Genomic DNA, 15997 nt, shown 5'->3' with positions numbered 1-15997 from the left:
TCAACTTCATGGGTGTCTTTAATTTAGGGAGAGCACCTGGGTGTGAGAGCTGCAGGAAGGGAGGTGTGAGGTGGTGGGGAGGCAATCCCATAGCCTGGAATGCTGCTGAATGCTACAAACCTGAATCCCACTTCAACCTCACAGACAGTAACTTTGAAAAAGCATGATGTAGGTGGGATGAATGAATTACTTTAAATATTTCTGCACTTTAAAAGGACTAGAAACAGCCTTTCATTCTTTTCTTTTTTTTTTTTTTTCCTTTTTAAAAAAAAATCCTAATGAGAGGAAAGAAAGGCAAATCAGTACATTTTTATCATGTACAAAGATTGCAGCACAAATGCTGAGTCTGCTGAGGGCCAAGTCTGCTTGCAGACCCACCCCCTCACTGCTGCTGCTGTTTTCAGGGGTTTGCTGCTCTGAATGGTGCATTTAATATTTCTCCATGTGGTCTTGTGTGCCCAGTGGGAGAAGATACACAGGTTTTTTTTACTGCTGCTTGAGTTTCTTGCAGGAATAACCCCAGACTGGCTCAAAGACTTCCCTGGCCCATCCACCCTGGTGTAAATGGCATTATTTTGGATAAGAAAGCTCTCACAGTAGGTGTCTTGGCCACACAACATCCTGGATGCATGATCTAAAGGAAGAGTTTTCTTCTGGCTTGTGATACTGTTGTGAATCAAAAGCAGTTATACAACTGCAAGCTTTTTTTTTTTTTTTTTTTTTTTTTGGCTTGAAGTAGCATTTTTAATAGAAAATCAAACTTCTCTGCAGCTGTTGTGAAATTCTACAGATTTCTTTCTTCAGGACTTCTCTGTGTGTGCTTTCCATGCTCACAAGCACGTGGCCTCTGCTTTATTCTGATACTTTTCAGACTTTACCACTTGTTGAACCCCATTTTTGTTCAGAATGCAGGGAGACAAAGTAATGTGAGGCAACTTGGTACTTTCTTATGTTTAATAATTCCTGTTCTGCTCTTCCTTCTGCAATACCTTCTGTTCCACACATTTAATGGATGTTTCCTTGCACACGCCAGAAAATAAGTGGTTTTTAAACAAATGCAGTGTGTTAGAGAAGGCAGTGTGTCCTGATAAACACTGAAGGCAGTACAAAAGTCAGGGCTCCATTTTGTAAATAAAATATCCCTGCAGTTAGATAAAGCTGGGGAGAAGGAGCCCTGGAATTACTGGGGTCCACCATTTGCTGTTGTGTCAGACTGGGGAGCTGAGGAGCAACCTCTGGAGCTGTTTCTGCCTTCAGGACTGCCTGGCAGAGATGAAGGTTTGAAAACCATCAAGAATTTTTCTGCAAGCTGAGTTCTCATACTGCTTCCCACTCACGACAAAGAGCACAAAAGGATTTGGTGGTTATGGAGCAGGAATTCCACTTCTGGGTCCTGGGAGAGCTGTAGCAATGTTCTCCATAGAGCCCTCCTTATGGTGCTGTTAGAAACCAGGAGTTCAGATGCTTGAAATGTCAGAGTTTTATGCAGTGGCATTTCTGTGTGATGGAGCAAACCTGAAATCTGGTAGCTGATTGCTGTTGCTGCCTCATAAAAAGGGAAGAGACCTGGAGATCATCCAGTCCAAGGATCTGCTCAAAGCAGGGTCACATAGAGCAGGTTACTCTGGACCACTTGGGTTTTGAATATTTCCATGGATGGAAACATCCTTAGAGCCAGACAGAAGATCACACGTTTTTGGAGGTTTTTGAGTCTTGGAGGAAAGTAGGAGGAAAGCTGCAAACTCATTGATGCTGTTTTGACATGAGCACTGGAGTAGGAGGCTCAGCTGACTGCAGGTTGGGTTCCTGAGCACAAGTGTTCATCCTCAAAGCTGATTTTTTTGGTTAAATTGGAACAAAATTTGGATCAGACCAGTGAAAGGCACTTTGTAAAGTCAAGGATCTGTCTGCTGAGATTCACAGGGCTGCTTCCAGCTGTGGAAATGCTGGGATTTCTCCCCCACAAGGCACAGACATACACTTGAGCACCTTCAGTATGGAAAATACCAATTCAATGAATTATGTGGTGGTCATTCCCAGCCCATCCCAGCCTGTGAGCAGAGCAGGGACTGGCATTTAACTTTCTGTATGATGCTGAGTTAATCCATACCAGTATTTACAGATGTTATGAAAAGATAAGGTGGCATTTCCCTTGCCCTCCTGCCTTCATTAATAAGTCTTGAACCTAGGCAGAGTCCATCTTGATGGATTTAATAAACTTTGGGAGGGGGATGGCCACTAGCAGGACATTTGCCCACTCCAATAATAATATAATAGCCTCATAATTATTCTTGTTTTATTTATTTCACTCTGAGTCTTCAGCTCACCACAGTCTGAAACTGGACATGGGTTTATCAACCTGAGCACCTTATCTTTTTTTTTTTTCTCTTTAAATAAACAAAACCAAAAACCAAACCAGAAAAATTGTTCTTTCCTCCCCAGAGCTGTGGGGTTTATTTCCCCTTGCCCCATGCTAAGGGATGGTTGCATTCAGCAGTAGAGTTGCTGATCAAATAATTGCAGTTGTTGTGTTAACAACACAAGGTGAGCCTGAACTAAGTGTCCAAGAGTGACACTGTGTCTTGCTCTGCCTTTTCACCCTCCTCCTTCCTGGCATCCCTACAAGAATAGGAACCACAGTGTCTTAGACAGGAAGGCAAAGAGAGGGAGTTTTGTGTCTGTGTTACCTCCTCTGCACAAACTGTCTTTGTCCAGGGAAGAGGAAACCACATTTCCTTCACTGCCTTCCCTGGGTGGGAATCTGATGACTTCTGTTCAAGTAGGAATAATCCCTATAGTTTTGTGGCTCTTGGGACTGGTTCCCTGTTCAGTTTGCCGTCTTTGCCCACTTGAATGTGTGATGCTAAATCACACAAAGCCATAAAAAAGGTTGTTTAGACTGGAGTGGGACAGGTAATGACACAGATGAGAGACCCTGAGACGAAGTGCTGCAGAGGAATAAAGATACCAGTGGTGGAGCTACGTTGGCCAGAGAAGCAGTTCCTCTTGGGCCAGGGTATTTTTATCCTTTTAAAAGCTGAGTTCTGTCTGTTCAGCCTTGAGAATAGAATGTTCAGGGGAGACCTCAGGACCATGTTCAGTACTTCAAGGGGGTTCAGAGCAGATGGAGACTCCCTGTGGACAAGGAATCCCATGGGGAAGCCAAGGGGCAATGGGCACAAGGTGCTCCTGGGGAGATTCCCATGGGACACAAGAGGAAAATTTTTCCCCATGAGGAGAGTCAGAGCTTGGAATGGTCTCCCAGGGGAAGGGGTGGATTCCCCAACTTCTTAGTTTGAGGTCTCAGCTCGATGGGTGCTGAGCCATCTCACATCAAGAGTAACATTAGAAGAGTTGGACCTGATTGATGGTCCTTGGGGTCCCTTCCAAGCTGACATCCTGTGATCCTATGATTCTTGTATTTCCAGCACAGGGAATTCTCCTGGAGGTTTCTGGGAAAAATGGGGAATGATGCAAGCTTTTCCCTGCTCAGTCTTCTTGCCTGCAGTTTGGTGAATCCCTAAAACCCAGCCTTTAGAGACTGAGACACCTGGAGCTAACTGAGTTCCTGGCATTTTGAGGAAATGGCTTTTGAAAAAAAAATCCCTACAAATATAAATAAACACAGTGAACAGTCACAGTTCCTGTTTATTCTTTGCCTCCATCTGAATCCAAATGTTGAAGCTTCCCAGTAAATACCATGTGCAAAGAGTTGCTACCAGTGTTAGAAGCTGGTCGTATCCCCTTTGTCAGGAGCAGGGGAGCTGCACTGTAACTGTGTTAAATGTTCTTTAAAATAGAAACAGAAGAGCTCTGGGGCTTGCATCATTGATTTTAATGAGGCTTTGACTGCTCCAAGTAATCCATACCAATATCTGCAGAAAAAACAGAATGTTTGCAAGTTATTGATGCATCTTACAGGGGAGCAGCATTGGTTTATAGAGAATCAGCAGAGCAAATTGCCATGTATTTTCATTTTACAGAGATGTTATGATGAGGACAAACTGATTTCAGGGAGGCCAGGTAATCTGAAATGAGCTGCTTCCAAAAATTGAAATTCCTGGTGCAGTGGATACCAAAAAACCTGCACATCTGAACAGATAGCTGTGAATGAGGACTTGGATTTCATCTGATGTACATTTGATGAGATGCAGTGGAAGCATCATTGTAAATAACAAGATCCAAAGTGTGAGCGTTTAGAGGGGAATTACCCTTATTTATTGGTTTAATCATTGTTGTGCTATTTTTAAAGCTGCAGAGCTTGGATAGTTCACAGGAGGGGTGTGAAAATTTGCTTTTATGCATTATTTCATAGAATCATAGAATCATAGAATTGGCTGGGTTGGAAGGGACCTCAGAGATCATCGAGTCCAACCCTTGAACCACCGTTGCGGTTGCTAGACCATGGCACTGAGTGCCACATCCAGTCTTTTTTTAAATATCTCCAGGGACGGAGAATCTACCACTTCAGTGGGCAGCCCATTCCAATGACGGATCACTCTTTCCGTAAAGAAATTCTTTCTAATATCTAACCTAAACTTCCCCTGGCACAACTTAAGTCCATGCCCTCTTGTCTTGTTGAAAGTCGTTTGGTAAAAGAGCCCAACCCCCACCTCGCTACAGCCTCCTTTCAGGTAGTTGTAGAGAGCGATGAGGTCTCCCCTGAGCCGCCTCTTCTTCAGGCTGAACAGCCCCAGCTCTCTCAGCCTCTCCTCATAGGGTCTGTGCTCGAGTCCCTTCACCAGCCTGGTTGCCCTCCTTTGGACCTGCTCCAGGACCTCGATATCCTTCCTGAACTGGGGGGCCCAGAACTGGACACAGGACTCAAGGTGTGGCCTCACGAGGGCTGAGTACAGGGGCAGATTCACTTCCTTGGACCTGCTGGCAATGCTGTTCCGGATACAGGCCAGGATGCCATTGGCTTTCTTGGCCACCTGGGCACACTGCTGGCTCATGTTCAGCTTCTTGTCGATCCAGACTCCCAGGTCCTTTTCTGCCTGGGAAAAGGTAACCTGTAGAAAAGCCTGAAATGAATAAATGTAATCATTCAGGCTTCTCCATTATCATTTGTAATATTTGTAGAGCTGCTCCTCTATATCAGAGACAACCATTGCTGATTTGTTTCCTAACCTACTCAAAGTGATTCAGTCATTGCAGACAGCAGCATCAGAGTTTGCCATGACCCTGTTCTGCCCACTGCAGGGCACGCCAGGAAAAATGGGAAAAGATAAATTGGAATCATCTAGTGACCAAAATAATCATAAAAAGAATGTTCAAAAGAAATCCAAGAGCTGAACAATGTCATGGTTGCCTTCAGCTGGGGTGGATGCAGCACAGGGTTCCAGGTGGTGTGGTGACACTGGGCCAGGTCCAAGGGAATGCTTTTTGATGTGTCAAGCACAGTTCACTCCTGTGGGGTTTCTGCAAGCTCTCTTGGCATTAATTTCTCTTTCCCCATGGGACTTTATTGCTTGTACATGTAGAAATGATGCTGAAGTGAAGATGTTGTGGTTTTGTTAGGTGTTTGTCACCAAGGTGGGTTTTTCTAGCTCAGTAACATCACCCCAAGCAAAACTGAGACCAGAGGGGACAGACAGACATTGAGAAAGTCTCAAGGGGCTGTTTTGTCTTCCCATGGGATTGATCTATGAGTGCAGGTGGGTTAAAAGATCTAATTCCTTGGTGTCTGAACTTTTCCCTCGGGTTTCTAACTCCACAGTGAGGTAGCTGAATCCCAGGCATCTCCTGAGGTGCCACCATTGGGAGCTCAGTAACTCAGTGAGAAAGTACTTGATTTTTTCTATGGCCAATGTAGTAAATTTAGGTCAAAACCCACGTCCAGTTCAGTCATCTCTGCAGCATCTGGGAGAATGGGAAGTGAGACAGAGAGAGCAGCAGCCTCATCATCCCTGTGACTTGATGCTGCTGGGGTTTGTAAGTCAGCACCTGGATGGAAAAAATGAACCTTGCATTTGTGAGGTGTCTTGTAGGGTGTAGGAATAAGAGATTCTGGGATGTTTCAGCTGCTCCAGTTGTAGCTGTTATCTCTGCCTTGCAATAATACTGCTTCTCATCTCAGATAAAGAATACAATCTTGCTGTAATGTTCAAGTCTTTGGAAGTTTTTGGCATTTTTGCAGTCAATTGAAGGCACTGCTGAAAGAGCCCAGGAACAGGAGCATGCAGTTGTGTTTGGGGGAAATCAGGAGATTGCTGCTTTACTGAGAGATGATTTCATGCTGGTACACACCTTTCATGAAATAGAGACTGTTCAGAAGCCAAAGCCTGAGGAAAAGAAAAGCTGCTGGTTTGGAGGAAGGGTCAGCCTGACCTGCTGTCTGTGTGTATTTCCCTCTTGCCTTTTAAGAGCTGAATGCTGCAAGATTTCTGCTTGGTGACTTGCAGTTGGGGTTTGATTTCAGGCTGTGGGAGGGCAGAGCAAACCCAACTCAACAAATAAATGATGATTTAGGATGAAAAGGCACATCCTTGCTGGCACCATCCAGGCTGGGGAACTAGGTGATGGTTTGTGATTGCTTCACCTGCATCTGAGGCCAACTCCTGGCACCCAAGGGAAAACTTTCCAGGAGACTTTAAGAGCAGCCTCAAGGGCTGGTGCAGCACACAGCCCATCTCATGTTCCCTGCTATGCTTTACCTTAAGGAAAATCATTCAGCAGCTGGGAGGAAAACTGAGTTGGGTTGTTAAAAATGGGGATAAAAAGGCAATATCAACGTGATGCTCTTGCCTGCTGGCTCTGGAAGTGCTCTCCTGTACATTGCTCCAGGGGCAGCTGCATTTTGTGTCAGGGAGTTTATATAAATAATAATTAAAAAAAAAATACAAATTAAGGCTCAGGACATCTCAGTATAAAGTACTCTAAGTGTTGCTCTTAGTGCCCACCTGGCTTTAATCAATATTTAGCATTTAACTGAGCTAAGGAATGTCTGGGTAAAGGACCTATGAGCAGACATGGGTTTACATCAGGGAAACCTGTGTGGGTTTGTTTGGGGTCATTTGGGGGCAGAGATGGCTCTTGCAAAGGTTTTTCCATCTGATGCACATTTGGGGTATTCCTCTCCATATAAAATGCTTTCAGATCTTTCTGAAGTGACCCCTCTCAGGGGGCTTTTAGCTGGGAACTCTCAGGTGCTGGGTGCAGTGATCTGAGCACTCAGACAAATCCAAACCTCTACAGAAAGGTGTCCGGGTGGGTGTTTCTTTTTTTCACATGCAAGAACCTCCTCACTTTCTGGGCTGCCACCAGGACCCTTGGGATTGCTCCAAGACAACCCAGGGCTGCCAGTGGCACCAGTACACTTGGTATTGTTATAAAATGTTCTGCTTACAAAGTTCCTGCTAGAGAGATGAGAGCTTTTTGCTGGCATTCTGTGGAGTTTCAGTTCACCCCGGACGGGAGCCCAGGCACTGGCTTGGTGGCACTGGGAAGTAACTGGGAATCCAAAGGTTTTCTCTTGCCCAAGGTCACGGCGATAACGATGGTAATAGAGCAGCAATGTCTGAGTCACTGTCATGTGTTGGAACTACCAGACCATTTCTCCTCCTCTTCGGTAAATACAGACCCAGCCAAACCTCTCCCTTAAGTCCAGAGAGGATTCAAGAAACTGCAGGAGGGCTTAACCCCTTCCCACACCAAACCCACACTGCCCAGGGCAGAAAGCTCAGCAAGTGGCACCTTTCTGCCTGGGGATTTGTTTGAGTTTTGTTCCAGAAAAAAAAAAACATTGCCCCCCCCACGGACTGCGGGAGGCAGCAAAATGGGTGATGGACTGAATCAGCTCTTCTGAACCCACGGGCTCTGCTCTGCTCTTTTCTGCTCTGCTTTTCTCTGCCTCTTCTCTTCTCTTCTCTTCTCTTCTCTTCTCTTCTCTTCTCTTCTCTTCTCTTCTCTTCTCTTCTCTTCTCTTCCTCTTCTCTTCCTCTTCTCTTCCTCTTCTCTTCCTCTTCTCTTCCTCTTCTCTTCCTCTTCTCTTCCTCTTCTCTTCCTCTTCTCTTCCTCTTCTCTTCTCTTCTCTTCCTCTTCTCTTCCTCTTCTCTTCTCTTCTCTTCCTCTTCTCTTCCTCTTCTCTTCCTCTTCTCTTCCTCTTCTCTTTCTCTTCTCTTTCTCTTCTCTTTCTCTTCTCTTTCTCTTCTCTTTCTCTTCTCTTTCTCTTCTCTTTCTCTTCTCTTTCTCTTCTCTTTCTCTTCTCTTCTCTTTCTCTTCTCTTTCTCTTCTCTTCTCTTCTCTTCTCTTCTCTTCTCTTCTCTTCTCTTCTCTTCTCTTCTCTTCTCTTCTCTTCTCTTCTCTTCTCTTCCTCTCCTCTCCCTCTCCCTCCCCCCCCCCCCCCCCTCTCCCCTCTCCCCTCTCCCCTCCCCTCTCCCTCTCCCCTTTTCCTTCTCTCTTCTCTTCACTCTGCTCTGCTTTTCTCTTCTCTTCACTCTGCTCTGCTTTTCTCTGCTCTGCTCTTGCTCTGATCTGCTTTGCTTTGCTTTGCTCTTCTCTGCCTGTTCATTCCCGGGACAGTCAGTACCATGGAGTCATGTTACGCAGCAGGCTCAGTGTTTATTAACCAGCTTGGGAACTGATCTAAGAATAACTTTTTTCATTTGTTTTGGTGGTAGCGGTGATTTTTTTTTTTTCTTTTAATTTCCTCATTTTATGTGTGTGTGTTCTTAGTGCAGTCAGCAGCCCCAGGTGGTAACTGCACAGAAAAAGGGTTTTCCCCAGCAAGAATACATCAACACACAACTGTTATCCCCTTCCCCCATGCCCAGCCCTATCTGAAATGTAAAATCACAAGGATGAAAGCTTTAAGGGCAGCAAATTGTTCTGCCTCCAAAGGGGAGCAGCTCAGCAGCCATCTGTTCTGTTCCAACTCGGGGTGCTGCAATTATCTCAACTTCAGGGATTCCAGTGCCAGCCTTTGGATGCTTCTGACCCAGAATTTTTGTACAGAACAATATTTATTTCCCTGCCTTCCTCTCCATGGTGGTTTATTCAGGGGGATTTGTGGGGCATTTCTTTACTTATTTCTTCATTTGCTCACCTCATCCTCAGTGTTTCAGCCCTGGTGTATAAAAGCCACAGATTTCCAGTGTGACTGCATGTGATTGCATTACTTTGTGTACCTATTTAGATGCTCAGCACAGAAAGAAGTCCTTTTGACAGATGAATAGATACATCACTTTTAATCAGCTGACTGGTCTGAAAACCAGTGGAGTGCTGCAATTTATTCTGCCTGGTGTTTTGATAGTTTCTTTAGGCTATGATGTACTTACATGTGAATTTAGTGCCTGCAGAAATTTATAAAGCACTTTTTTCCCCTTTTTTCCCCTCTTCCCCATTATGCTTTGATCACAACTACCAGTTAAGGCACACCTCCATCTGGTTTGAAGTATTTGTTGCTGTGTAATAGTTGTGAAACATGCTGCTTTAGGTGATACTTGTTGTGCTCAGTGGGATTTATATTGCATCCCTTCCTCAAGGCTGCAGTTGTGATTCTGGGGCCTGGAGCAGTTAGAAACTGTCCACAGTTACCTTGGTTTGTTGACAACTTAATAGCAGAAACCCTTCAGTGGTTGCTGTTTCAGCCCTCATGTGCTTTTTTTCCTTATTTATAACTTAATGCTGTACTTATTCTGATGAGGTTTAAATGCTAAAGCAAATTTAACACTAGATTGTGTTGTCTTGCATTTGCCTCTCAGCCCTACAAGTGTCAGAAATGACATCTGTTCTCAGGGAGGTGGCTGGCTTTGGCATTTCAAAATGCCTTCTTTACAGCCTCTCTGCTGAAACTGATGGGTTTTCTGGACTAAGTGATAACTGCACTTTGCTTTCAAATGTCCTTTTGCTTGGGTGATACACAGAAAACTTGGGCTGTGGATAAGGACCTTGGGGGTAGCATGGAAGTGATATCTGGCTTTGTTCAAACGCAAGTTAAGCCTGAAGAAAACACATTTCCTGAGCTTGAAGATGAAAGAGGATAGCAGATATTTTCCTCTTTTGGGCTGAGATGATGCAGGAGCAGCAATTGCCCCTGTGCTCAGCCCTGGTGAGGCCACAGCTTGAGTCCTGTGTCCAGTTCTGGGCCCCTCAGCCCCTCAGGAAGGAGCTTGAGGTGCTGGAGCAGGTCCAGAGAAGAGCAAGGAGGCTGTGAAGGGATCCAGCAGAATTGCTGTGAGGAAGGGCTGAGGGAGCTGGGGGTGTTGAGGCTGGAGAAGAGGAGGCTCAGGGGAGACCTCATCACTCTCTGCAACTCCCTGAAAGGAGGTTGGAGCCAGGGGGGGGTTGGGCTCTTTTCCCAGGCAACTCTCAGCAAGACAAGAGGGCAGGGTCTCAAGTTGTGCCAGGGGAGGTTTAGGTTGGAGATGAGAAAGAATTTCTTTCTGGAGAGGGTGATCAGGCATTGGAATGGGCTGCCCAGGGAAGTAGTGGATTCTCCGTGTCTGGAGAGATTTCCAAAGAGCCTGGATGTGGCACTGAGTGCCATGGGCTGGGAACCACGGGGGGAGTGGAGCAAGGGTTGGACTTGATGAGCTCTGAGCTCCCTTCCAACCCAGCCCACTCTATGATTCTATGAATTGAAACAGTTGTGGGTGAAATCATTGAATAGGCACAGAATCCCAGACTGGTTTGGGTTGGAGGGACCTTAAAGCCCCCCCCAGTACCACCCCTGCCATGGTCAGGGACACCTCCCACCAGCCCAGGGTGCTCCAAGCCCCATCCAACCTTCAGCACTGCCAGGGATGGGGCAGCCACAGCTTCTCTGGGAAACCTGGGCCAGGGGCTCAGCACCCTCACCCCAAACAATTTCTTCCCCATCTCCAACCTCAATCTCCCCTCTCTCTCCCAGTTCCAAGCCATTCCCCCTCATCCCATCCCTCCAGGCCCTTGTCCCAAGTCCCTCCCCAGCTTTCCTGGAGCCCCTTCAGGCACTGGAAGGTGCTCTAAGGTCTCTTCTGAGAGGCAGAGTTGGAGGCAGAGGGATTTGTTGGCCAACTGCTCCACGTACCTGTGTGTGTTCTGAGTATTTTTGGTCACAGTTATGGCCCCTGCATCTGCTGCTGTCTGGGGAGGGATGTCAAGAGGAGGGATGTTGACATTTGGATGTTCTTAGAGGTCTTTTCCAACCATAACAATTCTGAGATTCCCTGAAGATCAGCATCAGGTGGATGCCACAAAAACCTGCTGGTCCTCTAAGAGCAGAAACCTTGATCTCCTGTTGGGCAGAGATCACAGATGCAGAAAGTCAGCAGTGAGCTATTAGAAATGCAGGACAACTTCTGTGGCTTGTGGAAAAAAAGATCCCAGAGTTTCCCTGTGTCTTGTTAGTGGTTAATGACTCCAGGGGCTGGCTCATTGCTGGGTGTCGTTGCTGCTGCCAGCTATGGAACGTGCTGTTTATTACTCAGCATTGACACCAGCAGCTCAAGCAGAATCACACTTGTCAAATAAAAAAGGGAAAATATTTGATGCTGCATCAGATATCTCAAAAAAAATTAGAAGACTTCTTGCAAATTAGTTGTTAATGTGAACTGGAGGGTTTGTCATTGATAAGAGAGGAGGGAAGAGCTTGCTGGAGAGGATTAAATCCAATGCAGCTCCTGGAGAGGAAGGGCAGTGGCAAACCTGCCCTGCTTACCAGCCAGAAGTTGCTGCTTCCATAGCAGGGGCTGATTTAAGCATTTAATTGCTCTTGAACCAGAATCTTTGCTGCAGTCTTGATATAAATTCCTACAGAACAACATTCTTCAGCTGAATATTTTACCAAGTGTGCTTTGGTGTCCTAAACCACAGCAAAGGTACAGTGATATACTTGGAGACATACATTTTATCATCTCTTTGTCCCCCCAAAAATCTGTGAAAAAGGATAATTTATAATAGTTTTGTACAAAAAAAAAAAAAAAAAAAAAGAACGTGCTCTGAGAAGTTTGTTCTGAATTTCTTGCTAAAGGCACCATCTGCATAACTTTATAGCTCCAGTTTATTGTTATTGTAGGAAATAGCATGGGAGAGAGCAGCTGGGGGTATAAATTGTTAGAAATCAGTAAAACTATGAAAAATTGACACAGCCCATGGTCTGCATTACAGCTGTAACAGTTTGTGGCCATTTCATTGCATTGCAAGCAGCTGTGGTTTGTGTTAAACACACTGGAGCTGCTTTTGTGCTGTTTGTCTTATTCTGGAGGATTTCTTGGCAATACCTACGGGTCCAGCTTTCCTTGGAAACAGGTTCAGGGGAGGCTTTTGGAAGCCTGTGGGGGGTGGCTCAGACAGCACAGGGTTTTGGTGTTGAGGTGTTGCCTCTTTGCTGTTTTCTGCTGAGGAACTTGAGAGCTTAAGGTTGCCTTGATAAATTGGTTGGGTTCTTGACTGAGAGAACTTTCTCCATCACCTGTTTTGGCTTTATCTCAGTGTTTATCACCAGTTCTCCTGCTAACATGTTCAGTTCCTGTCATCACTTGATCCACACATTTATTTCTTTTTCTTCTTCTTCTTCCCTGGCAGGCTCCTTACCCCTCAGGACAGAATGCAGCTCCAACAACCTTGGTGTACCCTCAAGCCCCTCAAACAATGAACACCCAACCTCAGACCCGCTCGCCGGTAAGGAGCCCACGTTTGCTTTAGCTGATGGTCTCTCCTCCTCATTTTTGTGTTTCTCTGTGTCTGTGTCCATAGCACTTGGCCAAAAGTGTGTTTTACTGAACTGGAAGCACGTTTCCAATGGTAAATCTTTACTGAATTTTTCAGATGCTGTCCTGGTAGGAGAATTTTCCTTTTCAAGTGTCTTGATCAGAAAAGAAGTGATGGAGAGGGATTCTCATTTATGTTCAAATAACACCATTTATTTTTAGTGTAGTTGCTTCCAGGTTTGCTTCACTTTAGAGTTCAAATTCATTACTGGGATCTTCCTCTTTTCTTTTTTTTTCTTTTTTTCTTTTTTTTTAAATCTTTTTTGTCTTTAAAGGAAGTACTTGGTAAAGTGATAGACCAAAGATCAGTAAAGTGATTCTCTGCAGCAGCACTCAGTCTCCAGTGGCCTCTGGGCATTACTTCTCAATCAGTGCCACTGGATCAGCTCTAACCATTTCCAGCCTCTAGGTGCTCACCTGCTTAACACAGAGCTTCTGTGTACCCAGATGTTTTTGTTGAAAGCCCCTTTTTCATCCAACTTTAGGTTTGATTGTTCTCCACAGTCTTGTTTTTTTGTTTGTTGGTTTGGTTTTTCTGTCTGTATTGTGATACCACTCTGCCACTGGAGGACTTCTGTTCCCCAAACCAGGCTCTTTTGGGGGAATCTCAGCTCATAGCACCAGGTCCACACGATGCTAGGAGGCCCTCCCGGGGCATCAGGTGCTTGACCTATCTTCTGGAGGTCACAATAGCTTGGTGTCACCATGTCTCAAGCCTCAGTTAGCCAAGGGACCTGCAGTCTCTGCACCTCTTGTGAATTCCCATCTGCATCCTAATGCTTCCAAGTCACCTATAAAACAACTACACCTTTCCCAGCACTCTTTAGAGTGAGATGAACGCTGCTGAAAGCCTTCCAGACAGATGCCTTCTGTTTGTCCATATGACAGGTGTGTGTCTATATATATATATATATATGTACAAGCTTTCCCCCACATGCAGCCACACCAAAGCACTTACCCCACTTCTGGAAGTTCCTCCTCCAGGGGCTTTGTAGGAGGGTTAGTTCAGAGGCTTTTGAGTTGATGAAACAATTAATACCAGTTTGGATGAAGTTTCTGTCATATGGACAGCTGGAAATTTTCAACCAGATCCCTTCCCATCTCCTCAGACCTCCCTTCTGGTCAGTAAGACAGGATACTGCTGGTTAAAAACCAAACCCTTCTTTTCTTAGTAAGTATAACCACCTTTCCCTTTCAGTGTTGAAAAGCTCAAATAAGTTGATATGGTTAGAACTGGAGCAAAAACCTGACTGAAGAGCTGCATCTCTAAACCAGTTTTTTTGACAGCCCAGCAGAACAGTGCCAATACATTGCACAGACAACTGGAAGAGGAGGAAGGTTTTGGAACAGAGTCCGGTTTACAGGTCCCTGGCTGGAAGAGGCTGGATAAAATACTGCATTGTAAGCAATATAACAAACTGTACTCCTTCTTGCAGGCAATTGTGCCCATGGCACTGTTTTGATTTCTTCCTTCCTTTCTTTCTTTATTATTATTAGTTGTTTTTTTTCTTTATTATTATTTTTTTTATACCACATCTTTTTTGTTGTTGTTGTTGTTGGCTGATCTTACAGAAATGCACTGGGTTTGCTTCTTTGCTACAAGCATGAGCTGCTGTGGCAGTTTCTGCCAGGTGAAGCCAAAGCTGAATTGCAGTCATGAGGGTCCCACCTGGTGTAGGACAGAGACCAGGGCAATGTTGGGCTTGCCACTCAACACGTAACACCTTCAGGAAATCTGGCTGAAAAATATGTCAAATTATAGGGTTTTGGCCCCATTATTGAGGGAGATCTTGAGGCAGAATTTGTCTTCAGTTGTCAGCCATTTTTCTGTTGGTTTGATTTTTTTTTGTTGGTTTTTTTTTGTTAGTTTGTTTGTCTTTGGGGTTTTTTTTTTTTAAATTCTCTTGTGTGCAGTTTGTGCCATCTGCTGTGCTAGTGACCATTTCCACCCCATGACTAAAAGCTGCACCCATAACATCTCATCCCACCTCCCACCCCAAAGCAAATGCAAGGCTAGCCTGGTCCTGACCTACTCTTGCATTTTGTTCTGGGCTTTGTTTTTTATTTTTTATTTTTACTTTTTTTTTTAAGTTGATTTTTTTTTAACCATCTTTTTGGTGGTGAGGGGAGGGTGAGGAGGGGAGGAGGAAGGCTGCAGGATGCCTTTGCCATCCTCAGGCTGCCTTACACAGCCCTGACCAGTGTGGCTGGGGTGGGTAGGTAGGCTGGGGCACTAACCATTAGGATTTTTCCTAATCCCACTTCCTCGGGCAGCTGGAGCCTCCTCCATCCTTTTTCTGCTTCCGAGGGTGGTTGGCAGCTCAGGCTTTCCTGTTCCTTCCAGGAAAGCTGCCTTTGCAATCCAGCTGGATTCATGTTTTCTCCCCAAAAGCATCACTCCAATAGTGAGAATTTCAAAGTGCAGCAGTGGGGGAAAGAAACCAAAACCAGAGTCATTCAGCACTGCTGAAAATTATCAGTTAGCTCTTGCCCATCCCTGCCCTGAGCACCAGCTGATTTCAAGACAAATTGTCCAATTCTAGGACATTTGCCAAAAAAACCCCCCAAACAAACCATGATCAGAGAAGGTGTTTGAGCAACCCAGCAGTGGTCATTTTCAGAGAGGTTTGAGGAGTGCCAGCTCAACAACAGCAGAACTGTGCCCTGCTGTCCCCAGAGCAGCCAGCAGGACCAGGGGGAGTGTGGGTGGCAGAGATGTTGGACCCAGGTTTCATCAAGAAATTTTGCTTTCTATCTACTCCCTTCATCAAACAGGAGAGAAACAAACCTCAATATCTATCTTAATCTGAGCCAGCAGTGACTACAGTTTGTTCTGTTGCTTACAGCTACTAATAGGAATAAATCAATCTGAATGATATTAAAAATTAAAAAAAAAATAAAATTCCTAGCCAGTGGTGACCAGTGCCAAATAGATGAGGGAATTGATCACTAACTCTGAGGGTTTGTTTTATTTTTTTTTTGTAGCACATACTACCTTTTCCCAGGGAATATACTGAAGGTGTAAGCTTCCAGCTCTTGTTTTGAACACAGCAAGAATGAATCTTCCTGTGGACCAGTGCTAAGAGAGGTCCTTCAGCCCTGAAATTGCACAGTGCCCATTTTTTGCACCCCAGCATTCTCTTTTATTTACTTTTTTTCATTGGTCTGAAACATGGAGTGTGTAGCCCCACCTGAAAGGCTCATGGCAGCCCTTCCAGCTTGATTCCCTTTTCTCCAGCACATTTGAACTGTTGTTTTGTGTTGGTTTTGTTTTTTTTTTTTTTTTGAGGAGTTCTTCCTTTAGG

General features: G+C 45.1%; 1 protein-coding gene across 9 annotated transcripts in view; it reads left to right on the top strand.

The window, feature by feature from the left end:
• Positions 1–15997, top strand: part of EIF4G3 (eukaryotic translation initiation factor 4 gamma 3) — a 138871-nt gene that overhangs the window by 54505 nt on the left and 68369 nt on the right. For 6 of the 9 annotated variants that reach the window (XM_030463917.1, XM_030463915.1, XM_030463914.1 and 3 more), the window contains 2 exons: positions 12508–12603; positions 13980–14093. In XM_030463917.1, the coding sequence (XP_030319777.1) occupies positions 12574–12603; positions 13980–14093 (144 nt within the window). In that variant the 5' untranslated portion in view covers positions 12508–12573. The remainder of the gene's footprint in view (positions 1–12507; positions 12604–13979; positions 14094–15997) is intronic. The other 3 variants (XM_030463913.1, XM_030463911.1, XM_030463912.1) reach the window with 1 other exon arrangement.

The sequence above is a fragment of the Calypte anna genome, chromosome 21 (genome assembly GCF_003957555.1).
Source record: "Calypte anna isolate BGI_N300 chromosome 21, bCalAnn1_v1.p, whole genome shotgun sequence".
Lineage (NCBI taxonomy): Eukaryota > Metazoa > Chordata > Aves > Apodiformes > Trochilidae > Calypte > Calypte anna.
Note: the sequence above shows the minus strand (reverse complement) of the source record. Positions and strands in the feature narration are given on the sequence as shown.